Raw genomic sequence first — 27,075 nt, 5'->3', positions numbered from 1 at the left:
GGATTTCACACTTCTAAACCTTTGTCTCGAGAGTAGAAGTGTGAACAGTACGTGTTGAGGGTGTGTGGAGTCTTTGAGAATGGAGGCAGCTCTCTTCTGGACTCGATGGTAGATGCTCTGCATAGTGATCAGGGGAGTCCTGATGATCTTCTCCGCAGCTGTTATCACTCTCTTCAGGTGTTTGCCGTACCATGCAGTGATGCAGCTGGTCAATCTGCTCTCCACATAGCAGCTGTAGAAGCTGTTGAGGATCTTGGCCGACATACCAAATTTCCTTAGCCTCCTCAGGATATATAGCCGCTGCTGAGCCTTCTTGACCAGCTGTGTGGTGTTCAGTGTCCAGGTGAGGTCCTCACTGATGTGGACGCCCAGGTACCTAAAGCTGCTCACGCTCTCCACTTCACTCTAAACAGCAGCTGGTGAGGCCTCTTCTTCTTCCTCATGTCCACTATCATCTCCTTTGTTTTATCAGTGTTGAGGGTGAGGTTGTCCTCACACCATGACACCAGACTAGTCACCTCTCTCCTATAAGCCGCCTCGTCCCCACCAGTGATGCAACTGATCACTGCAGTGTCACTCGCAAACTTCAGTATGATGTTGTTTTTGTTGGAGGTGACGCAGTCGTGGGTATACAGGGTGTAGAGGATGGGGCTGAGGACGCATCTCTGTGGTACGCCAGTGTTTGTAATAATGCTGACAGAAGTCCTGTTGCCGATCCTGACAGACTGAGGCCTGCCAGCCAAAAAGTCTTGTAGCCAGTCACAGAGGGTGGGGTGCAGGCCAAGTGTAGACAGTTCGTGGATGAGTTTGTGAGGGATGACTGTGTTGAAGGCGGAGCTGTAGTCAACAAAGAGTACCCTGATGTAGGAATCATTATTTTCCAGGTGGGAGAGGGAATGGTGAAGGGCAGCAGCATTGGCGTCTGACGTAGACCTGTTGGGCCGGTATGCATACTGCAGAGGATCCAGAGTGTGTGGAATATTGCTCTTGATGTAGGCCAGCACTACTCTGTCAAAACACTTTGCAATGATTGGAGTGAGTGCAACTGATCTGTGATCTCTGGGCTTTTCTTGGGGAGAGGGATGATGGTTGTGGTCTTGAAGCATGTGGGAACGATGCTCTGGCTGAGGAAAAGGTTGATGATGGATGTGAGAACATCAGCCAGCTCGTTAGCACATGCTCTAAGGGCCCGTCCAGGGATGTTGTCTGGTCCTGCTGCCTTGCGGGGGGTTGATCATCCTCAGGACCTTGTGTACTTGGTCTATGAGCCCACTGGCGGGGGAGAGGGTCGCGTGATCTGGGGGTTCTGAAAGGTATTGGAGGTGTGGAAGGTCTGGGAGGTCTGGGGGGTCTCAAAGCGGGTGTAAAACATGTTGAGATCATCCGGCAGACCGCCTACAGAGCTGATGGTGTTGGTGGTAGCCCTATACTACGTGATGTGCTGCATGCCTTGCCACATCCGCCTGGGGTCAGCAGAAGAATAGAAGCCAACCAGCTTCCCTCTGTACTGCCTCTTAGCTGCTGTAATAGCTTTCCTCAGTCCATACTTCACAGCTTTGTACTCCATCTCATTGCTTGATCTGAATGCAAGAGAGTGAGTACGCAGCATGTGTCGTCCCATTCCAGGACTTTATCTGAAAGCCAGGTCTCGGTGAAAATAAGAGCGCGGCATTCTCTTATTTCCGTCAAATTTTGTCGAGTTTGTTTTGGATTACTTACTCAAATGTAACTGAAGAAGACTGTAATTGGAGGGGGGTTTTTTTTGTTTCTTTTTTTGTTGTTGTTGTTTTTTGCAATATGCTGATGGATGTTAGGATTTCCAATCGTGTCTTGTAAGAAACAGTTATGGTTTAGGTGTGAAACTCGTGTAGTAACCTGTTATACAGGTTATTGTTTGGTATGTTGGGAAAAGAGAGAATATTTTAGTGCATAAAATAGCTGATTGCACACAGTATACCCGACCTGGTGAGGAAAAGCTGGAGTGTGGACTCCAGCTTGTTGGTCTGGTGACCCAAACAGGCTCTTCTTCATATTTTTCTTAGTTTATAAAATGCTTTTCAAACTCAAACATTATGACTAACACCTGGATTTTCCCGTTTGAGTGCAGCTAGCCAAAAAGCGAAGAGCCAATTACTGCTAAATTGACAGAGTGAAAGTGGGCGGTATTCATATTCATACATTAACCCAAACCAACTCCACTTAACTATTATTGTTGCTAATGAATGCAAGAAGTGAGTGGAAAATAAACTGCCCATTCCCAAACAGAACATGATCTAGTGTCTCTTTATTGTGAAACTTACACCTCCAACCCAAACCCTAAAGCAATTTGTTCACTTTCTTTGCTTTAATTTTTATGAAAGTATTAGTGAGAACAGGTTGCCCTGATGCCCTCAGATAACACACACTGGACCTTAAGCCCTATATTCACACAATTTAACTTTCATACACAAACACATAAAAAGTGGCAGCCAGCTTTTAGAAAACAATATATTTACTGGAAATTTTAGGCATCCCATTCTCTTTGCTGCATCAATATAACAGTCATCTTCTCTTTATCATGATTACTGTTAGGTTGAAATTGTTAAATGTTGTCATCATTGTACTTAAATTTGTAAGTCTTGCCTTAAACTGTATGATCAAAGACATTCTTCTGTTTTTGCTCCCCTCCCCAGCCTGTTGAATGGTGAGGACGGCTATAGTGTAACTGTAGGCACATCCTCAGCAGGAAGTCACACAAACGCACCGCCATTCATACACACTCACGTGCACATACACACACACACACACACACACACACACACACACACACACACACACACACACACACACACACACACACACACAGTGTTTTAACCTTTTGTGACCATAGGGGGGTTTTACAATGGTTGTTGGTGTAAACTGTGTGTCGCACAATAAAAGGCTGCAGTGGGGTGATGTTCTTTGGAGTGGTCTGAGATCAAGGGCAGAAAGGCTGCTCTGAGATCCTTCCCTTGCTAGCAAGTAAAACCGATCGATTGCTGCTCTATCTTGCTTTCTTCACGTCTGAACTAGCGGGCCTGTTATAATGCAGACCCAGCAATTACTTTCATAAAAATGAATAAAACAGTGGAAAACTTTGACACCATTTAACTTCTGTTGATCTAGCACCCAGAATGAATTTAGGTGCGATTCATGATCTGGAACAACTCATCCATTCTCTAAGCAATCTATTTTAAAACAGTGAATGCGGTGAGTGAGGTGACAACAGAGTGAAGGAGGACTTCCCCCTTACAGACTAGAGTTAGTTTCTGATTCAAAAAGCACATTTTAAAAGTTAAGTAAATTAAAGTAAATAAGAACACATGTGATAAGGATAGTGCAACTAGATGTCAGTTACACATAAAATCTCACAATGAGTTTATGAATACAGTCTTGTTCCTTAATATACTTTACTAGTAAAGTTAGATTTCAAGGGATTGAACAAGAGAGACACTTATGAGTGTGCACACAGCCAAATGTTTATAATCTCAGCTAACAAAACAATGCAAAGATCATGAGCGTGATCATGGGAGAGTTAAATTAAGTGCCCTATTCAAAAATTACTTTCCTTTTGTCATTCTCACTCTTTCAGTCTTTAGACCAGCTCAGATCTTTGTGTCAGGTTTACACCAAACCCAGGGGTTTGAAGTCCCACTCCAATTCAGGAAATGTTATGAAGCTTTTCAAATACAAATGCACATGGGTTCATTATATTCTTTTTACTGTTTACTACCACAAAGACAAAGACACTCACACCTATAATATATCTCCTTTGAAAGCAGTAAAACAGCAGTGTACCAGCAGGGCAGATGGAAATACTATTATTATGGACCCAGCTGACTCATAAACGAACTCCTTTATTTTGCAGTGATGTACAGTGCATATCCCAAACCCAAAGACTCAAAAAGATAAGAGTATTTTTTATGTGTTTATGGTATTGGCATGAATTACTATATTTAATTGAAAATATGTACCTGTGTGCAAAAGGAAATATCAGTTCGTATCTGGTTAGGCTAAGACTTACTAACTGGTACAATGCTTTCTATGTTTTTGCAAGATTATAAGATTACAGATAAGACACCTGAGTTAGAAAACACAAACACTGCAGTTGTCTTTCACTCGGGAGGGCAGTCATGGACGCACGACCTGCGTCTCATCACTGTCTACGTGCTTTATTTATACTTGTCTGTATGTGTGTGTGTGTGTGTGTGTACAAATAGTTCAGAGTTCTTAGAATAAGAACTCTGAGCTGATATTCCCCTTTTTCTAAATCTGTATGTTCTTACAGAAAGAGGAAGCTTTTAGTTGTTTATCACACAAAAGTACATGTCAAAAGTCACGTAGACATTTGCTTAGTGATCAATAAAATAATACATTTCATGAAGCTGATCACATTATATAAAAACAATTTTCCTCTGACACAAAGAATTGCAGTTACAAAGTGGCGTGAGTAGAAAGGGTTAGAGGCTACAAAAAGTTTGCTTGCACTAAATATTATTTGTTCGTGTGTTAAATGTGGGATGAGGGTCATTTACATTTCAATTAGTTTGTGCTTTGCTAACCTTAAACACCTTGTAGCTAAACCTTACATTCTGTGGAAAGACATCAGTACTGTAAGACAAGAAAGACGGGCAACTTTGATTCTTCTTAATACAAGAGTTACTTAAACCTTCTGTAAGAACAATATTATAAGATATTGTCGTTGCAACTTATGTGTGTAATAAAATATTTGATAATAATGGTAATTATATTGTCCCCAATGGAAAACTGATTTGCAGCATGTCCACTCATCAAACAACACATACATTGTAAAAAACAAAACAAAAAACAGAAACAGCCCAAGTTTTATCAGTAGCATCAACAAAGTTCAATGATGGCAACAACCCTTATGGTTTAATATTGTTAAAACCCCTGGAGGGTCTTGGGTCGATTTGTGGCTATTTTCGGCTATTTTCAAATTTTGATTACCTGCCATTTGCACAGTGTTGAATGGAATATAGCGAAAGTCTGCAAAAAAAAGTTTGGTCACATTTACTGTTAAAATTTCAGTATGACTTCCGGAAATTAGCTTCAGGGGCTAAGCTAGCGATAAACTTACGCTATTGATCCTAGGGTCGATTTGTGCCCCATTGAAACCCATTATAAACGCTATTTTTCACGGCAAAAAAAATACGGTCAAATCGATCTCGATCGGTAATGCTTCCGCTTCCGCTTGCAGTACTGGCCTTGGAGTTGTAATTTTTTTATTTGTCCACCGGGTGGCGCCCTTGCTCCACATTTGACCCGGGGCTGGAAAACAGCAGGCTGCTTAAAGAGACCTGCGGGAAATGACGCCTCTTTTCCGGCGTGCTGCAGCGGTTTCGCCCGCTGATCGGGCGGGACAATTTTCGGCCCCAGGACCGTTTGAGGTTGGATTTTTTTTTTTAAATCAACAGGAAATGACGTATTTGTTGTGACGTGGTACCGGATGTGTGTGTTGGAAAAAGGGGTCCGACGCAACATGCCCCGGTCATCGTCGCGAGTCAACCCGGGAGCATGCACCGATTCCGGGCTAGAGGAGGAGCATTTGCCGCCTGGAGACCATTTTCTGGTCCTGAAAAAAAAAATAAAAGGCGATCGAAATGACTGTTTGTGCCAATCTTTAGTCCATCTAAAGGCCTAATTATAATAACAATCAAATATTACTTCAAATGTTTTTTTGGGAAAATATTTAGTTTTTTAGTTTTTTTTTTCGTTTTTTTGTAATTTAAAGGGTTAAAACAACGAAAATATAATTAAAACTTTATATGAATATTTCAGGGAGAAGTAGTTTTAAAAGACTGACCAATTTAAAGTGAAAAAAAAAATTAATATTTAATATTTTTATTGCACTTTTTGGGCGTGGTCGATAGTGTGCATTTTATGAAATGCGCTCCTGGAAAAAAATAAAAGGCGATCGAAATGACTCTTGGTGCCAATCTTTAGTCCATCCAAAGGCCTAATTATAATAACAATTGAATATTACCTCAAATGTTTTTTTTGGAAAATATTCAAGTTTTTTGTTTTTTGGGGCAAAAAAAGCAGTGCGCTCATGTGACGAAACCGGGATATAAAGGGTTAAAATCCGCGAAATGTAATTAAAACTTGACATGAATATTTCAAGGAGAAGTAGGTCTAAAAGATTGGCTAATTTAAAGTGGAAAAAAATATTAATATATAAATTTTTTATAGTGCTTTTTTGGGCGTGGTCGATTTGTGGCTCTAAGACCAATAGTGTATGCATTTTTCTAGGACCCTCCAGGGGTTTTAAGCATGACAATATCAGCATGTATAAAGGACTGTCTCTTGGTCTTCACTGCAGGTACTTTATACCAGCAACTCGAGGGAAGCTGCGGGGAGGATGGTCTAAACATAACAAGACAGAGGTCGCCTTCCTCAACACCTCCCTGTTGTAAAAATCCACAAGCAAGGTCTGAGCCACAGATACAAGTCTTTCAGACAGCTTAGTATGTCTGACATCCTAAAAAGTTTAGTATGTCTCAAAAATTGTATCTGTCTGTACCTATAACACAATCTGAGCTGCAATAGTTTGATAAGATTGCTGTACCTGAAAACAAAATTTAGTTGGTGATATCTTAAAAGTTCATTCAGCACTTACTGCACAAGGTGCCAGGCATGACATGCCACCAAAAAGACAAAGATTTTTATACAACAGATTAAATCAAATGCAGAGAATCTTACTACAGAATTGGTTGAAATCTCCTGCTTCTACAGAAATACCTCAAGAGATAATCCACTGATGGACCCAAATTATATCAGGAATACCTGTGCTTATTACAGGTCAGGTATCTAAGCTCTGTAATGGCTGTTCAGCAAATAGTGCCCAAATTTAACATGAAATATTGATCTTTAGGCAGAGCAGCTTAGAGATGCTCTGCTTGCTTAGTCATTCATTTGTCAATCGTAGCATTATATATTTAGCAGTTAATCAGCAAATTATGTTATCATGTCTAACACGTCCTTGAACATGTGTGATTGTAAAGGGAATATTTAGATTATCTTCTTATATGGAGTAATGGTTCAATCATGATAGAATTAAATGAAAAGGACTGTTGTTATTTTAATGTGTTGATTTCAAAGACAAATCATGAATTTGTCCTTTATTTTGATTTCATGTTGAATGGATTTAATTGATTCTATTTTCAGAGCACTTGTGTTGCACAGCAACAGTCAAACCAGCATCAGTTTGCAACAAATGGAAACGGAGTTACACCTCATATATGATGAAGTCTTTGGTGGAAAGCTGAGAAACCAGACATACTTCAGACATCATTTGATTGTTTCAATAAAGCTTCTGCAAGAGCCCCATAAAAAGCAAAGTTTATTTTCTGCTTATTTTCAGAACACCTGACAAAAATAGCTGAAAGATACAAAGAACTCACAAAACAAAGTAGTATTTTAGATGTTTCTGTGCAGATTTCTGTATTTCTATTACAGCGGACACAAAGGAAAACAGAAAGGGTAAAGGAATGCATTTAAAACACACTAAGAGTCTGGGCATGCCAATATAACATATCAGTCCAAAGTGAAGATGGATTTTGTTCTTCCAAATTGAATTCTTGTGAGTTACTAAAGGTATGACAAATCATCATTCATATTTTATGTACAGTCATCACAAATAAATACATCAGGTTTAAACATACAATAATACATTAGCTGCCACATAGTGTATTAGCTGATGGCCCAGTGAGATGAAATACAAGCTTTGCTCAAGCATCACTTTTTCCATACTCAAAAGCTCTGACATCAGAGTAAATACACATTGTCTCTGTTGCTCTCGTGTTCCTTCTCTCTGCTTTGCGAGTGTTTCTCTTGGTAAAAGTTGGTGCACCATAAGTCAATGAGTCCTCATGTCTCTGAGAAATAAAAATTAAAAATCCATCAACTTGTATGCACATCCATAGACTAACAAGAAAAATTGCTCATAGCTATGCGCTGATTGCTGTTTATTTCTAAATTTCTTACTTGCTGGATTTGTTGTTCTGCACCAGCTGTTTCTGTATTTGTTTGTAGAGAAGCAGCAGCTGGATTAAAACAATTTGAACAAAAGAAAATAACTGTAAATAGTGACCAGAAGCAAATGTTTCACTGTATTTTACTTTACTGAAATAACTGTTCTTACCTGAGGTTTTGTGTTTTTCTTTGATGGTATAAATGAGGAAGGCTATAACAATCAGGCTTATGCTGAGAGCAACACATAGCAGAATGACAACGGTGTTGGTCAAATCCCAATGACGGACAACTGGAACTATATTGGAAAAAAGTTCTTATTTAATGGGAAGTAAGAGTGAAATGTAAAACTAATATTGATGTGTAATAATAATAATGTATTAATATGGACTAAAATATGAACAATAATTTATAGAAAAATTCTTACCTTCGATATCGAGTTTTGTTCCATTTCCAAACAGTATCTCTCCACATGTGGCCACAGCACAGTAATAAGTTCCTGTATCAGACGAGCTGACGTTCCTGGAGAAGCTGTAGACACATTTCTGTTGGGAGGCAGCCTCAGGACTCCGCTCACAATAATTACCATTGTTTCCATGACTATAAATTAAACTTGGATGAGACTCATCCGGTTTGGCTCTGTACCAGTACACACTGTGATCTTCTGTACATGTTCTGTTCTCAGAATTAGAGAGGACTGAACACTGCAGAGTTACTGGGTCTCCTGGATGGACTGGATTAGACAAAGAGTCTTGAGTGACACCAGTGATGCCTGGGTCAGGTCCTATGAAATAAAAATAAAATAAATATGTTTCATTATATTCAGTTAAATAAAAAATATATTAAATTATTGCATATTGGGCAAATAAAGTTGTTGCAACTAAACATAAAAACTACAAATAATTTTGCTGTCGCTGGCGCATTAGTGTTGCTGTTTCTGTTTCACTTACCTTTGACTCGAAGAAAAGTTCCTTTCAAAAATGTCATGGTTTGCTGACTTTCTTTGATGCAGTAATAAACAGCTGTATCGTTTAACTGTGCTCCGTTGATATGTAGAACAAAAGTTCCAGGCTCTTGTTTTGTAGTAATATTATGGATCTTTCTAATAGTCGGAACATCATGAGATATTGTTGATCCTAGAACTTCAGGAAAGCTCTGAGAAGCAAGTCTGATCCAAAATAAGTTTGTTGAATGCCAAAGACGATCCCGGAAACAGTTCAGAGTCACATTTTGCCCAACAGCAACATTTTTGGTGTCAAAGATCTGATGATCTGAGCATCCTGAAAATTAAAAGCAGAATCATGGTTACCAACAGTCATATAGTCATATAGTCATATAATCTTTTAGATTAATACACCACAGTGATTCAGTGATTAAGAATTCTGTACTTACGCCCAGTTTTGATCAGGAGCAGTATATAAAAAATTGTCAGCATTTTGTTTTTTTCCTCTTGACACAGCAGACGTTTGAAGCTGCATTATGAAAGGATTTGTCTACATTTAACCGTATCAAATGGGAGGGAACAATTTTTAGAGCAATCTTATTGGCTTCTCACTCTGGTGCTGTTTCACTGCACTACCACAATGGAAATATGCCATACCCAAATACATGAAACAACACCAGCAACACACTCATGGTATTTTATTTTTGACTGTCATATTGGTTTGGTTACAGTGGGCTATTTACTATAGACAACACATGGTTTGTTTACAACAGTTTTCTCAAACGGAAATCAAAACAGGAAAATGTGAAGGCTGTGCGTGATGTTAGTTATTGTTCCAGATACAGGGTTATCCTATTTTATTAGTTTCACACTTAGGTCATGCAGAAATAACTGTCATGTATATGCAAAGTAAAATATTAATAGAGATACAGTAATTGTGAATCTTTATTTGCTTCATCTGCACATACACACACACACACACACACACACATATTGTTATCCAATTTACCTTTCATACCTACACATAAACTTGAACGCAATTCTCGTGAAGCGCTTTGATTATTGGAAATTTTAAGTATTCCATTCTGTTCTTTTCATTGACAAATATTTATATGGCGGTCACTGTTTTACCATAATCACCTCTATCAAAGAGAAGAAAACAGTGGATGACTGAGACTGTGCACTATTAAACTTCTTTTGATTGAGTACTCACAATGAATTTTGGTTCTCCCTACATTCAAGAAATACTTTTTTACATTTCAAAGTGAATAAGAATGAACGTGAATAATGGCAGTACATGCCAGTTTTATGTGTTTAATAATAAAATCAGTTTAAATTTGAGTTTTTTCCATACCTGTTTTTAAATTCTAGTTTAGTAAAGTGAGACTAAAGTGGCTGAACAAGGGACACTTAAATATATGGGTGTGCACACAGACAAATACTGACAAAGAATGCAAAGATAGTGAGCTTGATTGTGAAAAGTTGTCAGATTTAGAAACATATTCCACAGGATAAGAGGCAAAGTATAAACGCTACATTCTAAAAGAGGGGTTCTTAAACTTTTTTACCTCTGGGCCCAACTTTTCTACTACAAGGTGGCCCGGGGCCCAGTCAGATATTAACACTGTATTGAATAAGTTGATGTTGCTTTTGGTTTGATTTATATTTAATAACTAAATCAAATCAATTATGATGACATGATGCAATGTAATAGACATTTATTTTTTTATGTGTATGTGAACTTGCACATAAAACAAAATGCCAAACAGGTTAACAATTTCTGGAACAAATCAAACTGCAAGTAGAAACTGAAAGGCTCAAATCAGGGTTGATAACACAAAAGTAATTAATAAATCAATTTTATTACAGCAAAAGAGACAAAAAAGGGTAAAAATAAAAATTGGATCAATAATGTGATAATAATCTGGTTAAATGAATGAATAAATAAACTTACAAATTAAAAAAACATGCAAATGAAAATATAGCTTTATAATCTGTGAGTGAATTTAAAAGTTGCTTCAGCGGTAAACCTTTTTTCACTGGCAAACCAGAAGTTACTCTTTGTATTTGAGACAAATGAACAACAACAGTCACAGCAGTCATGTTTTTTGGCAAGCTGCAACTCCCCTTTTATGTTCACCTCTTAATAAGACAGTTGAGCCTGCCTCTGAGACACGATCTAATCCAGTCTGGGTGGAATGCGGGAAAGGCTCATTCTCAGAGTAGCTGCTCTGAGTCTGTTTCGGGCTTTGGTCTTGGCTGTGGTCACAATGGAAGATCCTGATTCACACAGATATGTAGTTTTGAATTGGAGAAGGAGTTTCACAGCTCTCAATGTCAGACATGGGTACTCCTTTGAGACATCAATCCAGAAGGACTCCAGGTCCAGTTTGCCCCACTGCAACTTTAAAGTGCTGTCGGTGGAAACTTCCAGAAGCTGGGATTCCAGATGTGAGGGTAAAGCAACATAATTTTCAGTGGGATCCACGAAAAAATGGGTCGTAAATCCACGTGTCCTTCTCTGGGATCCTCAGGGATTCATCAATGCAGTGGAAACATTCCTGAGCTGTGGCTCGTGTTGGTAGCTCTCCACTAAACAGCATGTCTTCATGCATACTGCTGTCCAGCAATAATGAACAAAAACCAGCAGCAATGCACCATTTGTGACATAAGTGGACTCGTCTAGTTGCAAACAGCAAAATGGACTTCTTTTTATTCTTTCCAGAGGATGATGCTGTATGTCTAAGGCCATCATAAGATGGCTCACACTGTTGTTTGAGGCTGGGATGGTCAGTAGCTTATTTGCAGCGCCCTCTATGGTCATCTCATGACTTTTGGTTTGCTTTGTATTTAATAACTAAATCAAATCTATTTCAGCTAACTGCTAAATGTTATTATCATTTTTATTTGACAAATAAAAATGATAACATGATGCAATGTGATAGACATTTATTATGTGAATGTGAACTTGCACATAAAACAAAATGCCAAACAGGTTAACAATTCATGGAACAAAATCAATTCCTCCGGTATCATTGGATTGCATTAGTCCACAGTCCACACATTGGGATCTGCGCTCCGCCTTGTTTCCTCCATTCAGAAACCTTTACTTCAGGAAGTCAGGGTTGTACTTGTGCAAAGATTTTGCCTTTTGGGAGGGGCCCTTGTCACTTTCATCTTCATTTTTGCATTTTAAGAACTTCTGCATATATTTTGCTAACTGCAGACGTCGGGGAGAGTGTTTTCTTCTGCTTGCTTATTGAGACTGATTAAACAAATCCCACCTAGTGGTGGGAAGCTGTATTGTATCTGAGATTTTCATGGATAACAGTAGTCCCTGGTGTCTTCAATTTTTTTTTTTTTTTTTTTTTTTTTTGCCTGTCCCGTTTGGCTCTTTTGCCATCAGAGTTGTTGTCTAAAGGCAAAGAAAGATGCCCAACCAAATTGACCATCCCAGCCTTGCCGTAATGGTCCATTTGATTCACCTTTTATTGTTTATTTTATTTTCATTTGCTGAATACAGGACAGACTTGACTGGGGGAAAGAAGGGGAGAAAGAAAGAAAAAAAAAAACAGCTGAGAAGAGGGACGGGGGGAAGTGCAAAAAAAACCAAAAAAAAACCAAAACAAAAACCAACAGAATAAGCAGAGAGAAAGAAGAAGAAAAAAAATGCATCTATCGATCACCTGGATCACCTGTTGAGAAAGAAAAAAAGAAAGCAAGCAGAAGAGAACAAGAGTAATAGAATAAACAACATCACAATGATCTATGGGAATATGACAGTAAATACTAAATACTAAACATTACCGTGCAGCACATAAGATCAACAGAACACAGTGTGCTTTGAGGTAGGAGCCAAAAAGGGTGTAGTTTGTGTGTGTGATCACCCGTGTGTACACCTGTGAGCATGGACGTGCTTGTTTTTTTTAAAGGTTCCTTCATGTAATGATCTGCTAGAGGGTGTGGGGGGGCCACAGCCCCGTCCTCCAGGGCATGAAGCAGGTATGGAGGAGATCAAAACTCCAGACATCCAGAGGCCCCCAGAATACAAGAGACCATGGAAGACCAACAGAGGGGCAGCCGCGCCACTGTCCCAGTAAGAGCTGAGGAGAGTCCCAGATGAAGGTTCACTCAGCAGCCGCGGAGCAGAAGCCAGGGGGGGTTGCAGTGACGCGCCCGTGAGCTCCGCCGGCCGCCAGCTGTGCCTGAGTGACCGAGCCCCAGGCTGAGAGGCCAAGGGCACCCCACCCCCGAAGTGGCCCGAGCGAGCCCCAGGACCCAACAAGACGCCACCAAGAGTGAGCTGGTGTGTACCCGGACGCCCATCCCCAGACACAAAGAACCACCAATGCACCGATGTCTGCGGGCGTCTGCCACTGGCAGGGGAAGTGGTGGGAGAGATAGACCTCCATACCTTAGAGGGCCTGAGATGTCCCCAGAGAGGTGGCGTCTGATAACCAACCTGACATATAGACACAGACATACAGGCACACACAGATACAAACATCCATTCCCACCCTCATGCTCTCATATGCACTTACTCCACACTCACCCAACGTGGAGACAGACACAAAGAGACGCTGTACACACGATCACACTCCCCAAGCGTACTCTATACCCCAGGTCTAGGTACCCTTGCCCCTGGAGGGGGAAACTGCACCCAGATCCAGGTAGTGTTACCCTTTTCGCTGGGGTGGAGAAAAGCAGACTGCCCCGACTCGGCAGCAGCAGGGAGGCCCCACGCTACAGACCCCAACTGGATGGCCAACTCCTCCTCCCAGTCCACCCGCTCCAGCAGGCTGCACAGCCCGGGACAGCCCACCCGACCCCACCACAGAGAAAACTGCACCCACCGCGTCATCCACTCATGTTCCAGACTACACAAGACAATAGACGCCCAGGCTGAGATCTTCCTGGTGTCTTCAATTAACTTATGATGTCCCGCGGGCCTCGCAGCCCACAGGTGTAAAACTAAAAATTGTTTGCGGCCCTCAAGGTCCGGCTCTTAAGAATCACTGTTCTAGACAGGCTGCCAATCTATTGTTGGGCTAACATATCAATACAGATAACCTTTCATGTTCACATTCAGACCTATGACCAACTTGGAACCATCACTTAGTCTAAACCCGTGCAGGTCTTTGGACTGTGGGAGGAAGCCAAGTACCTTGCATTCTCCTTGATTCGATGCAAGGAGAACATTCAAGTTCTAGACACAAAAAAGTTCCCATTCTAGATTCAAACCAGGAATTTCTTACTATGAGCAATGGTGCTAACCACCACTGGTGAAACATTAAGTTCAAAGTAAATAAGAGGTGACTGATCTTTCGTGAAATTGTTCTCAAAGACACACTATGTGCTGGAAGGGTAGATTAAAAACAACTTATTTTGTGATGGACCTAGCTGACTCAAAATGAAATTATTTTATTATGCAGTACTTATCCCAAAACCTAAGTTACAAAAACCTGGATTATGCTTTAGTGATTTAACATATTTGAAAATATGCAACAGTGCTGATAATGGAAAAACTGTGTAGTTTCATTCTTTTCTTTTTCATTTGAATATTTTACTTAAAATGGAATTAATGAAATTTACTTTAACCGATTCCATCAAGTTTGTACTTGATGAAAGCTGTTAATGGTTCATGCTCTTTAGAAAATCTGAGTAAATGGTTAACTGATTCAGATACAGCAAGCTATTTGTGAGTAAGCATGCTACTAGTTTTTATGAATCCTCACTTCATACTGTAATTCATAGTTCATTTATGCAGTTTGTAGTTAATTCAGGATTTAGTGTGACCTCATTTATGACTTACAAAGTCTTTAAAAATGAAACAGAAAGGTCAGCACTAACAGTCAGCTGTTGTCACAACAAGAAAAGAAACAAACAAAGCACAAAGTGACACAGAAAGATTCAGTATTATGCAAACACATTCACCTGGAGTGCACCAAAAATATTCTGCACTTTGTTGTTCACCCCACTGTAAATAAGCGCACTGGCGGCATTCAAAGGTCCTGCGTTTGGGTCCTGTATCAGGATTCCTGACACTGAGTTTGTAAAGGGTTTAAGACAGAAAGAGACAGACTGAGCAGTTGCAGTCACAGAGGACTTTAACTTAAATATAGTGAAACATCTTCATTTAAAATATAACAAGAATTACGTTATCACAAAACAATAGTGAGTATTTCACAGAGCTTCACAAACCAGTGTAAAGATCACAAACGATAATGTCTGGAAATGCCTGTGGGATGTTTAAGAGTTTAGCATTTCTTTAGTCCGTCCTGCAGTTCAACTTTCCTCTGATTTGTTGTCAGTTGATTGAAGTCAGTTAGCTAGCTTTAGTCAGACAAGTCAATCAAGTCAGGCTCAGTTCCAAAGTGTACCTGAATTAAACAAATCAGATAAGTTGTTTTGTGCTGTGCTTTTAAAAAGGTGAACTCACCTGAAAAAAGAAAGAAAATTGTGTGTGATTTTAAAGGGAATATTTAGATAAGTAATGGTCCAATAATAACAAAATACATAAAATGACTCTTGTTATTTTAATGTGGTACTACCAAAGTTAAAACAGAATTACGTGATTTATTTTCTTTTGATGTTGCATGTATTTAATTAAATCCATTTTCAGAGCACTTGTGTTGCACAATAAAAGACCAGCATCACACTAGCATTAGTTTGCAACAGGAAAACCGTGGACATTGTATTTATTAATATAAAGTTACTTCTCATATATACAAATTATTTACAGTGTGGTGGAAATCAGAGAAACCAAGCATACTTCAGTTATCATTTCAATGTTTTATTAAAACTTCTGCATAATCCTCCTGAACAGACATAAAATTTATTTATGCAGGCTGATAGAAAAAAAACTGTAATCACAAACCAAACAGGTTCAAACATGCGCCACATAGTTATTTTTTGAACACCTGACATAAATAGTTAAAGATACAAAGAGCTCACAAAACAAAATAGCATTTTAGAATTTTCTGTGCAGATTTCTGTATTTCTATCACAGCGGCCACAAAGCAAAACAAGAAAGAGTGAAGAAAACGGGACATGAGTTTAAAAAACACTAAATACGAAGATGTGTTGTCTTGTTGTTGTTCCAAACCAAATTTCTTGTCTGAAGACGTACTGGACTTACTTTCACATATTTAATATCCAGACAGATGCGGAGTCTGAGCATGACAATATTAAATATCAGTCCAAAGTGAAGATGGATTTTATTTTTCTAATTGAATTCTCTTGTTATTGAAGGTAAGTCAATATTCATATTTCTGCTTGCTTTTAGTCATTCATTCATCGTTAACATTTTATTTCAATCTGCCACCATATTACACTAGAACACTAGAACACACAAACTTAACATGTGTGATTTTAAGGAGAATATTTAGATTGTCTTATTATATGGAGGAATGGTTCAATCATAACATAAAACATGGACATGAAAATTGTGATTTTAATGTTGTACTGTTAAAGTTCAAACAGACATTTGGGCTTGATTTTCATTTTATGTTGGATGGATTTAATTGATTCAATTTTTAGAGCTCGCTTGTCTCCAGTGTTAATTTAACACTGGAGAGTGTCTATATGGGTCCACACCTCTGAGTGTTAAAGACAACACTGTTGAGTGTTAAATTAATGGAAAATAACTCAAAATGTTAGAAATATTCCAGTGTTAGAAAATCAGCACTGCTCAGTGTTAGCCATTGTTAATCTTCAAAACTGACTAGGTTACTTTTAAACATATAACACTGTCAAAAGTGTTAATTTAACACTGGAGATTTTGCTGTGTAGCACAATAACAGACTGAAAATCACACTAGACTAGTTTGCGACGACACTGGATTTATTAATGTAAAAGTACACCTCATATATACAAATTATTTACAATCTGTGGTGGAAATCTGAGAAGGCAAGCATACTTCAGATATCATATGAGTGTTTTATTAAAGCTTCTACTTAATCCTCATGAATAAACATAAAAAATAATTCATGCAAGCTGACGGAGTAAAAGGCAATCACAAAGCAAACAGGTTCAAACAGGTGCCACATAGTTATAACACCTGTTTCTGTGCAGATTTCTGTATTTCTATTACAGTTGTCACAAAGCAAAAGAGAAAGAGTGAAGAAAACGGGACATTAAAGTAAACAAATAGAACGATGTGTTGTCTTGTAGTTGTTCCAAACCAAATTTCATGTCTGGTTGACATGCTGAACTTAATTTCACATATTCATCATTTAAATGTTTTTATTTTCCATTTCCAATATCCAGACTCAGAGAGCAGAGGCTGGGTATTCCAATATTAAATATCCATCCAAAGTGAAGCTATATTTTATTTTTCTAATTGAATTCAATAATCCAATTCAATATTCTTATTTAATATACAGTTGTCACAAATACATACATAACACATTAGTTGCCACATAGTGTATTAGCTGATGGCCCAGTGAGATGAAATACAAGCTTTGCTCAAGCATCACTTTTTCCACACTCAAAAGCTCTGACATCAGAGTAAATACAAATTGCCTCTGTTGCTCTTTCATCCCTTCTCTCTGCGCTGCGAGTGTTTCTCTTGGTAAAAGTTGGTGCCGCATAAGCCAATGAGTCCTCAAGTCTCTGAGAAAAACATAAAAATAATTATCAACTTGTATGCACATCTGTAGACTATCACTAAAAGTTAAAGTATTTTTTTTCTGTCAGGCTGTTTATTGCAAAATGTCTTACTTGCTGAATTTGCTGTTCTTCACTAGTTGTTTCTGTATTTGTTTTTACAGAAAAGGGAGCTGAAAAAAAACCATTTAAAAAACAGTAAATAACTGTATAGTGATCAGAAACAAATGTTTCACTGTATTTTGCTTTACAAATGAGTAGCAGCTAATAGGACGTTACTGAATATAATTTGAGAAATCAAAACTGAAGTAACTCTTCTTACCCGAGGTTTTGTTTTTTTCTTTGATGGTATAAATGAGGAAGGCTATAACAACCAGGCTTATGCTGAGAGCAACACATAGCAGAAAGACAATGGTGTTGGTCTTCTGCAAATCCCAATGTTGGACAACTGAAAGTATGTTGAAAAAAGCTCTTATTTAATGTGAAGTAATAGTGAAATGCAATACTATTTATAATTTATACATATAAATTCATTTTAATTAGTATTTGTTGACATTCACTTAATTGTTCTATAGTCAATATTGACTAAAATATGAACAATAATTTATAGAAAAATTCTTACCTTCGATATCGAGTTTTGTTCCATTTCCAAACAGTATCTCTCCACATGTGGCCACAGCACAGTAATAAGTTCCTGTATCAGAGGAGCTGACGTTCCTGGAGAAGCTGTAGACACATTTCTGTTGGGAGGCAGCCTCAGGACTCCGCTCACAGTCATAACTATTGTTTCCTTGAATATAAATTAAACTTGGATGAGACTCATCCGGTTTGGCTCTGTACCAGTACACACTGTGATCTTCTGTACATGTTCTGTTCTCAGAATTAGAGACGACTGAACACTGCAGAGTCACTGGGTCTCCTGGATGGACTGGATTAGACAAAGAGTCTTGAGTGACACCAGTGATGCCTGGGTCAGGTCCTATGAAATAAAAATAAAATAAATATGTTTCATTAAATACTGTTGAATTTAAAACAATTCAAATACATTAAAATAGAGCATATTTAGGAACTGTGAGTTGTGCAACAAAAGTACAAGAACTGCAAATTATTTTGCTGTCGCTGGCGCATTAGTGTTGCTGTTTCTGTTTCACTTACCTTTGACTCGAAGAAAAGTTCCTTTCAAAAATGTCATGGTTTGCTGACTTTCTTTGATGCAGTAATAAACAGCTGTATCGTTTAACTGTGCTCTGTTGATATGTAGAACAAAAGTTCCAGGCTCTTGTTTTGTAGTAATGTGATGAATGTTTTCAATAGTCGGAGAATCATGAGATATTGTTGATCCTAAAACTTCAGGAAAGCTCTGAGAAACAAGTCTGATCCAGAATAAGTTTGTTAAAAGCCAACCATGATCCCGGGAACAATTCAGAGTCACATTTTGCCCAACAGCAACATTTTTGGTGTCAAAGATCTGATGATCTGAGAATCCTGAAAATTAATACCAAACAGAATCATGCTCATCAAAAGTGATACAGTCATATAAACATTCATATTAATATAAACGGTGACAGTACAGTGAGTACGATTTCTATACTTACGCCCAATATTGATCAGGAGCAGTATATAAAAAAATGTCAGCATTTTGTTTTTTTCCTCTTGACACGGCAGACGTTTGAAGCTGCATTATGAAAGGATTTGTCTACATTTAACCGTATTGCATGGGAGGGGACAACTTTTAGAGCAATCTTATTGGCTTCTCATTGTCGTGCTGTTTCACTGCACTACCACAATGGAAATATGCCATTTACAAAGCTTAAACACATGAAACAACACCAGCAACACACTCATGGTATTTTATGTTTGACTCTCATATTGGTTTTCTTACAGTGGGCTGTTTACAGTAGACAACACATGGTTTGTTGACAACAATTTCCTCATACGGAAATCAAAACAAGAAAATGTGAAGACTTTGTGTGATGTTAGTTAATGTTCCAGATTCCGTGTTACCCTATGTTATTATTATTTATTAGTTTCACACTTAGGACATCTACATAAAAAGTGCTGTAGTGCATCCGTTGTTATTGGGACTGTGAGGTGAGCAAGCTTTTTCTCATTCTCATTTCCATTTATATTCATATTTATAGTCATATATTAACCCAAACCACATCTTAGCCCAACCCTTAAAGTGCGTTTTGGTGCTAATGAATGCAAACCCCGAAACTGAGTGAAAAACTAACTAATCAGTGAGTGGAAACAAAGAGTAAAAAGTGCCAAATTTAAACTGCAGTCGACTAGTTGACAAACCTCCCGCTCCACTCCTTAATCTCCTAAAGTCCTTTGCTGAACTTTCTTTGCCTGAGTTTAATAGAGATATTGTTGAGAACATTTTACCCTCATTCAGAAATAACTGTCGTCTATTTGCAAAGTAAAATATTAGTAGACATACAGTAATTGTGAAACTTCATCAGCTGATAATTGTCTTACCTTCATAATACATTTTGAACTCATCATGAAATAAGACAAATTTAGGTTAGATTCATGGTTCTGTGTTAAGGAGATATATATATATATATATAGATATATATATATAGATATATATATCTATATATATAGATATATATCTATATATCTATATCTATATATATATATATATATATATATATATATATATATATATATAGATATAGATATATACATATAGATATATAGATATATATATATAGATATATATATATAGATATATAGATATATCATCATTCAATTTACCTTTAATACATACACATAAAATTGCACCCAGTTCTCAGGAAACGCTCTGATTATTGGAAATTAGTAACATGTCCTTTTCACTGGAAAATATGTATATGGCAGTCACTGTTTTACTATAATCATGTCTATCAAAGTGAAGAAAACTGTGACTGTACATAATTAAACTTCTTTTCATGGAGTACTCAAAATGAATTTTGGTTCTCCTCACATTGAAAAAATACCTTTTTAAATTAAATTAAATTAAGTGAATAACAATGAATGTGAAGATCATAATGCAAGTACATGTCAGTTTTGTGTGTGTAATGATAAAATCAATTTGAGTTTGACATTTTGACTTGACTTGTTTTTAAAATGCTACAGTGATAAAGTTAGACTGAAGTGGTTGAACAAGGGACTTAAATATGTGGATGTGCACACAGACAAACACTACTGAGAAGTAATGCAAATGTAATGAGTTTGATTGTGGTGAAGTTGTCAAATTTGAAAACTTATTCCATACGATAAGAGACAAGGTACAAACACTACATTCTAAGACAGGAGTTCAAGTTATTGCTAACATATAAATAGAGATAACCATTCACGCTCACACTCACACCTACGACCAATTTGGAACCATCACTTAGTCTAAACCCGTGCATGTCTTTGGGCTGTGGGAGGAAGCCAAGTACCTGGAGAGAACCCACGCAGAGACAAGGAGAACATTCAAGTTCTACACAGAAAAAGTCCCCAGGCTAGATTCAAACCAGGGCCTTCTTACTGTGAGCAATAGTGCTAGCCAGCACTGGTGAAACATTCAATAGCTAAAACCTTGTCAAATAAAAAAGATGATAACATGATGCAATGTGGTAAACATTTATTTATTATGTGTATAAAACAAAATGCCAAACAGGTTAACAATTCATGGAACAAAATCAGTTCCTCCACTATGATTGGATAGCATCCACAGTCCACACATTGGGCTCTCCGCTCCACCATTCAGAAACTTTCATCTTCATTTTTCCATTTTAAGTACTTCTGCATATATTTTGCTAACTGCAAACAGCGGGGAGAGTGTTTTCTTCTGCTTGCTTATTGAGGCTGATTAAACAAATTCCACCAAGTGGTGGGAAGCTGTATTGTAACTGAGATTTTCATGGATAACAGTAAAATGGTAAATGGCCTGTATTTATATAGCGCTTTACTAGTCCCTAAGGACCCCAAAGCGCTTTACATATCCAGTCATCCACCCATTCACACACTGGTGATGGCAGCTACATTGTAGCCACAGCCACCCTGGGGCGCACTGACAGTAGTCCCTGGTGTCTTCAATTAATAACTTATGATGTCCTGGGGCCCACAGGTCGAAAACTAAAAAGAATTTGCAGCTCTTAACCCTTTAAAGCCGGTTGGAGCGGGCACACTCCGTTTTGTGTAACTATTTTTAAATCCAGGTAGAACTGGAACCACGTAAGCTAGCACAGTATTTTTCTTTTGCATATGAAACTGGAGGAGATGTACTTACATCTTATGCCATCAGCTTGTCCTAGATCAGTTTCCTTCCACATATAGCTTTGCAAAAATGGCATAAAAATCGCTTGCAGCAACAAAAACATAATATTCCAGAAAAAGGCTTTGCCGATCCGATCAGCTGTTCATAACACTTCCTACGTTGAAATTTTCAATTTTTTTGTAGTTTATTGCACTTTTTTGCAATTTATGTAATTACTATGCATGTAATGCATACATATTATTAAGATTTGGGTTATAATGGTTGTACTGATGTATAGCAACTTGAAATGCTCCCAAAAATGGCTCTACAGCATGTAAAATATAATATAAGCCTTGGCTATATTAGACCTACCATGTTCTATGGTAGGTCTTAAAGGGTTAAGAATCACTGTTCTAGACAGATTGCCAATGTATTGCCTGGCTAACATATCAATACAGATTACCATTCATGTTCACATTCATACCTATGACCAATTTGGAACCATCAGTTAGTCTAAACCCGTGCATGTCTTTGGGCTGTGGGAGGAAGCCAAGTACCTGGAGACAACCCGTGCAGATGCAAGGAGAACATTCAAGTTCTACACACAAAAAAATCCCCAGGCTAGATTCAAACCAGGGCCTTCTTACTATGAGCAATGGTGCTAACCACCACTGGTGAAACATTAAGTTCAAAATAAGAGGTGACTGATCTTTCGTGAAATTATTCTCAAAGACACACAATGTGCTGGAAGATTGAAAAGAACTTATTTTGTGATTTACCTAGCTGACTCAAAATGGGACTATTTTATTATCCAGTGCAATGTACAGTGCAAATCCCAAAACCTAAGTTACAAAAACCTGGATTATGTTTTAGTGATTTAACGTATTTGAAAATATGCAGCAGTCTAATAAAGGAAAAAACTGTGTAGTTTCATTCTTTTCTTTTTCATTTGAGTATTTTACTTAAGATGGAATCAGTGAAATTTACTTTAACAGATTCCATCAAGTTTGCACTTTATGAAAGCTGTTAATGGTTCATGCTCTTATTTAGAAAATCTATGTAAATGATTAATTCATTTGTGTACACATGTACACATATACAGCAAGCTATTTGTGAGTAAGCATGTTACTAGAGGTTTTGTGAATCCTCACTTCATACTGTAATTCATAGTTCATTTATGCAGTTTGTAGTTAATTCAGGATTTAGTGTGACCTCATTTATGACTTACAAAGTCTTTAAAAATGAAACAGAAAGGTCAGCACTAACAGTCAGCTGTTGTCACAATAGAAAAAGAAACAGACAAAGCACAAAGTGACACAGAAAGATTCTGGGTTATACAAATATAATTTGCCTAATACAGAGAAGATGTTTGACCAGAGTCTAAATATGTAATAGGGTTTAAGACAGAGGAAGACAGACTGAGCAGCTGGTGTCACAGATGACTTTAATTTAAATATACTGAAACATCTTCATTTAAAGTAGAACACGAATAACGTAATCACAAAACAATAGCGAGTGTTTCACAGAGCTTCACAAACAAGTGTAAAGATCACAAACAGTATGTATATTTAACTGATGAAAGCTTTGCTCCCTTGTGACAAGGGATCACTCAATAATGAATGGGAATGCCTGTGGGATGTTCAAGAGTTTGCACTTTTTTTTAGCTCCCTCCTGCGGTTCAACTCTGGTTAGTTGTCAGCTTATTGAAGTCAGTTCGCTAGCTTTAGTCAGACAAATCAGAAAATCAAGTCAGGCTCAGTTCCAAAGTGCACCTGAATTAAATAAGATAAGTTGTTTTGTGCTGTTTTTAAACAGGTGAACTCAGCTGAATAAAGAAAGAAAAATGTGTGTGTGATTTTAAAGGGAATATTTATATTGCCTTAGTATACAGAGTAATGGTTCAATCGTAAGAGAATAGATGAAAATGACTCATTTTAATGTTGTACTATCAAAGTTAAAACAGAATTTTGTGTTTTACTTACATTTTATGTTGGATGTATTTAATTAAATCCATTTTCAGAGCTCTTGTGTTGCACATTAACAGACTAGCATCACACTAGCATTACTTTGCAACAGGAAAGCTGTGGGCGTTATATGTATTTATTAATGTAAAGTTACTTCTCATATATACAAATTAATTACAATCTGTGGTGGAAATCTGAGAAACCAAGCTTCAGATATCATTTGAGTGTTTTAATAAAGCTTCTGCAAGATCCTACAGAGCATACATAAAAAGCATTTCATGCAGGGTGACAGAGAAAAACTAACAAACCAAACAGGTCCAAACAGGTGCAACATAGTTGTTTTCTGAGCACCTGACATAAACAGCTGAAAGATACAAAGTGCTCACACAACAAAATGGTACATTAGAACTTTCTGTGCAGTGTTTTGTATCTCTGTTACAGTTGTCACAAAGCAAAACAAAAAAAGTGAAGAAAATGGGACATGAATTAAAAAATACAAAGATTTGATGTGTTGTAGTTGTTCCAAAGCACATTTTGTGTTTGATGACTTACTGGACTTATTTTCACATATTCATCATTTGAATGTTTTTCTCTTCTGCTTTTAATATCCAGACTCAGTGGATGAAATCTGGGCATGGCAATATTAAATATCAGTCCAAAGTGAAGATGAAAGGGAGATGAAATACAAGCTTTGCTTAAGCTTCACTTTTTCCACACTCAAAAGCTCTGACATCAGAGTAAATACACATTGTCTCTTTTGCTCTCGTGTTCCTTCTCTCTGCTTTGCGAGTGTTTCTCTTGATAAAGGTTGGTGCAGCATAAGTCAATGAGTCCTCGTGTCTCTGAGAAATGCATCAAAATGTATCAACTGAAATGCACATCTGTAGACTATCATTAAAAACTGCTGGTTTTATTTTTCCATCAGGCTTTTAATTGCAAAATTTCTTACTTTATGAATTTGATGTTCTGTCCTAGTTGATTCTGTATTTGTTTGTAGAGAAACAGCAGCTGGATTAAAACAATGTGAAAAAGTGATCAGAAGCAAATGTTTCACTGTATTTTACTTTACAAATCAGTTGTAAATGAGTATGACCTAACCAAATACTATTCAAGAAATCGATATAGAAGTAACTCTTCTTACCCGAGGTTTTGTGTTTTTCTTTGATGGTATAAATGAGGAAGGCTATGACAATCAGGCTTATGCTGAGAGCAACACATAGCAGAATGAGAACTGTGTTGGTCAAATCCCAATGACGGACAACTGGAACTATATTGGAAAAAGCTCTTATTAAAGGTGAAATAATGAAATAATAAAATAATGAAACTGAAATGTAATAATATTTATAATCTATATACATAGATTCATCAATTATTATGTGCCGATGTACTTCATCTAAATCCATTGTAGTCAAAACTAAATAAAATATAAACATTTATATATTTTTATTTTTTATTTTAATACGAAAATTCTTACCTTCGATATTCAGTTTTGTTCCATTTCCAAACAGTATCTCTCCACATGTGGCCACAGCACAGTAATAAGTTCCTGTATCAGACGAGCTGACGTTCCTGGAGAAGCTGTAGACACATTTCTGTTGGGAGGCAGCCTCAGGACTCCGCTCACAGTCATAACTATTGTTTCCTTGACTGTACATTAAACTTGGATGAGACTCATCTGGTTTGGTTCTGTACCAGTACACACTGTGATCTTCTGTACATGTTCTGTTCTCAGAATTAGAGAGGACTGAACACTGCAGAGTTACTGGGTCTCCTGGATGGACTGGATTAGACAAAGAGTCTTGAGTGACACCAGTGATGCCTGGGTCAGGTCCTATGAAAAATAAAATAAATATGTTTCATTATATTCAGTTAAATAAAAATTTCAATTATATTGAAATAGTGTGTCTTCAGGAATTACGCAAATAAACACATAAAAACGGTAAATAATTTTGCTGTGGTTGACTCATTAGTGTTGCTGTTTTTGTTTCACTTACCTTTGACTTGAAGAAAAGTTCCTTTCAAAAATGTCATCTTGCGCTGTCTTACTTTGATGCAGTAATAAACAGCTGTATCGCTTAACTGTGCTCCGTTGATATGCAGAACAAAAGTTCCAGGCTCTTGTTTTGTTGTAATGTGATGAATGTTTTCAATAATCGGAGAATCATAAGACATTGTTGATCCTACAATTTCAGGAAAGCTCTGAGAAACAAGTCTGATCCAGAATAAGTTTGTTGAATGCCAAAGACGATCCCGGAAACAATTCAGAGTCACATTTTCCTCAACAGCAACATTTTTGGTGTCAAAGATCTGATGATCTGAGCATCCTGAAAATTAAAAGCAGAATCATGGTTACCAACAGTGATATATTCATATAATCTTTTAGATTAATACACCACAGTGATTCAGTGATTAAGAATTCTGTACTTACGCCCAGTTTTGATCAGGAGCAGTATATAAAAAATTGTCAGCATTTTGTTTTTGTCCTCTTGACACAGCAGACGTTTGAAGCTGCATTATGAAAGGATTTGTCTACATTTAACCGTATCAAATGGGAGGGAACAATTTTTAGAGCAATCTTATTGGCTTCTCACTGTAGTGTTGTTTCACTGCACTACCACAATGGAAATATGCCATACCCAAAGCTTAAACACATGAAACAACACTAGCAACACATTTATGTTAATTTATGTTTGACTCTCATTTTGGTTTTCTTACAGTGGGCTGTTTACAGTACACACATACTATGTTTACAACAGTTTCCTCAGGAAATCAAAACAGGAAAGTGTATTATGGCCTTGGTGATGATGTTAGTTAATGTTTCACATTCAGTGTTACAGTAATTTATTTTTACTCATTAGCATATTAGTTTTCATGTAGCTGACACTTAGGTGATGTGTATCAGCTTTAGTCAGGAGTTAGAGAATCAAGTCAGGCTCCAAAGTGCACCTGGATTAAAGGAAGAAGTTAAGGTATTTTGTGCTCTGCTTTCACACAGCTGAATTCGGCTAAATAAGGAAAGAACAGGGCGTGGTCTGCTTATCTGCACAGTAAAAACTCAGATCACTTCAGGGTATGGAGGTGATCAGGTTCAGGGGTGGCTTGCTATCTCTTTCGCTCAGAAGAATCCCAAAGCAAATGGCATTTTCATGGTTCTTAATTTTATATAAAACAGAGATGTTACTGCATCAAATAAATAAATTCAATAGCCACTACTAAATATAACATATGTGTGGATTTCGTGCTCCGATTTTATGATAAAAGTTGCGTTTATATTCATAATGGCCACTGAATCTTGGCATTTCTTGATTTAATGCAGTAACATC

The 27,075-nt window shown here is 37.5% G+C and overlaps 3 protein-coding genes across 3 annotated transcripts; all 3 read right to left on the bottom strand.

The window, feature by feature from the left end:
- Positions 1-1,429: 1,429 nt before the first annotated feature.
- LOC113009216 (signal-regulatory protein beta-2-like) lies at positions 1,430-9,966 on the bottom strand. The gene is made up of 6 exons (XM_026147408.1): positions 9,960-9,966; positions 8,958-9,287; positions 8,435-8,791; positions 8,180-8,299; positions 5,560-5,611; positions 1,430-1,580 (listed from the first exon to the last, which is right to left on the bottom strand). Exons 1-6 carry the CDS (start codon positions 9,964-9,966, stop codon positions 1,430-1,432), a joined length of 1,017 nt encoding a protein of 338 aa, XP_026003193.1.
- A 1,163-nt stretch (positions 9,967-11,129) lies between these two features.
- Positions 11,130-20,051, bottom strand: LOC113009207 (signal-regulatory protein beta-2-like). The gene is made up of 5 exons (XM_026147397.1): positions 20,039-20,051; positions 18,713-19,042; positions 18,180-18,536; positions 17,880-18,005; positions 11,130-11,230 (listed from the first exon to the last, which is right to left on the bottom strand). Exons 1-5 carry the CDS (start codon positions 20,049-20,051, stop codon positions 11,130-11,132), a joined length of 927 nt encoding a protein of 308 aa, XP_026003182.1.
- Positions 20,052-24,484: 4,433 nt separating this feature from the next.
- LOC113009199 (uncharacterized) lies at positions 24,485-26,223 on the bottom strand. Its single transcript, XM_026147386.1, has 5 exons — positions 26,181-26,223; positions 25,747-26,076; positions 25,227-25,583; positions 24,894-25,013; positions 24,485-24,594 (listed from the first exon to the last, which is right to left on the bottom strand). The coding sequence occupies exons 1-5, from the start codon at positions 26,221-26,223 to the stop codon at positions 24,485-24,487; spliced, it is 960 nt and encodes a 319-aa protein (XP_026003171.1).
- Between the last annotated feature and the right edge of the window lie 852 nt (positions 26,224-27,075).

This window comes from Astatotilapia calliptera, chromosome 2 (assembly GCF_900246225.1).
Source record: "Astatotilapia calliptera chromosome 2, fAstCal1.2, whole genome shotgun sequence".
Classification (NCBI taxonomy): domain Eukaryota; kingdom Metazoa; phylum Chordata; class Actinopteri; order Cichliformes; family Cichlidae; genus Astatotilapia; species Astatotilapia calliptera.
The sequence above is the reverse complement of the archived record's forward strand: the minus strand, read 5'-3'. Positions and strand labels throughout refer to the sequence as shown.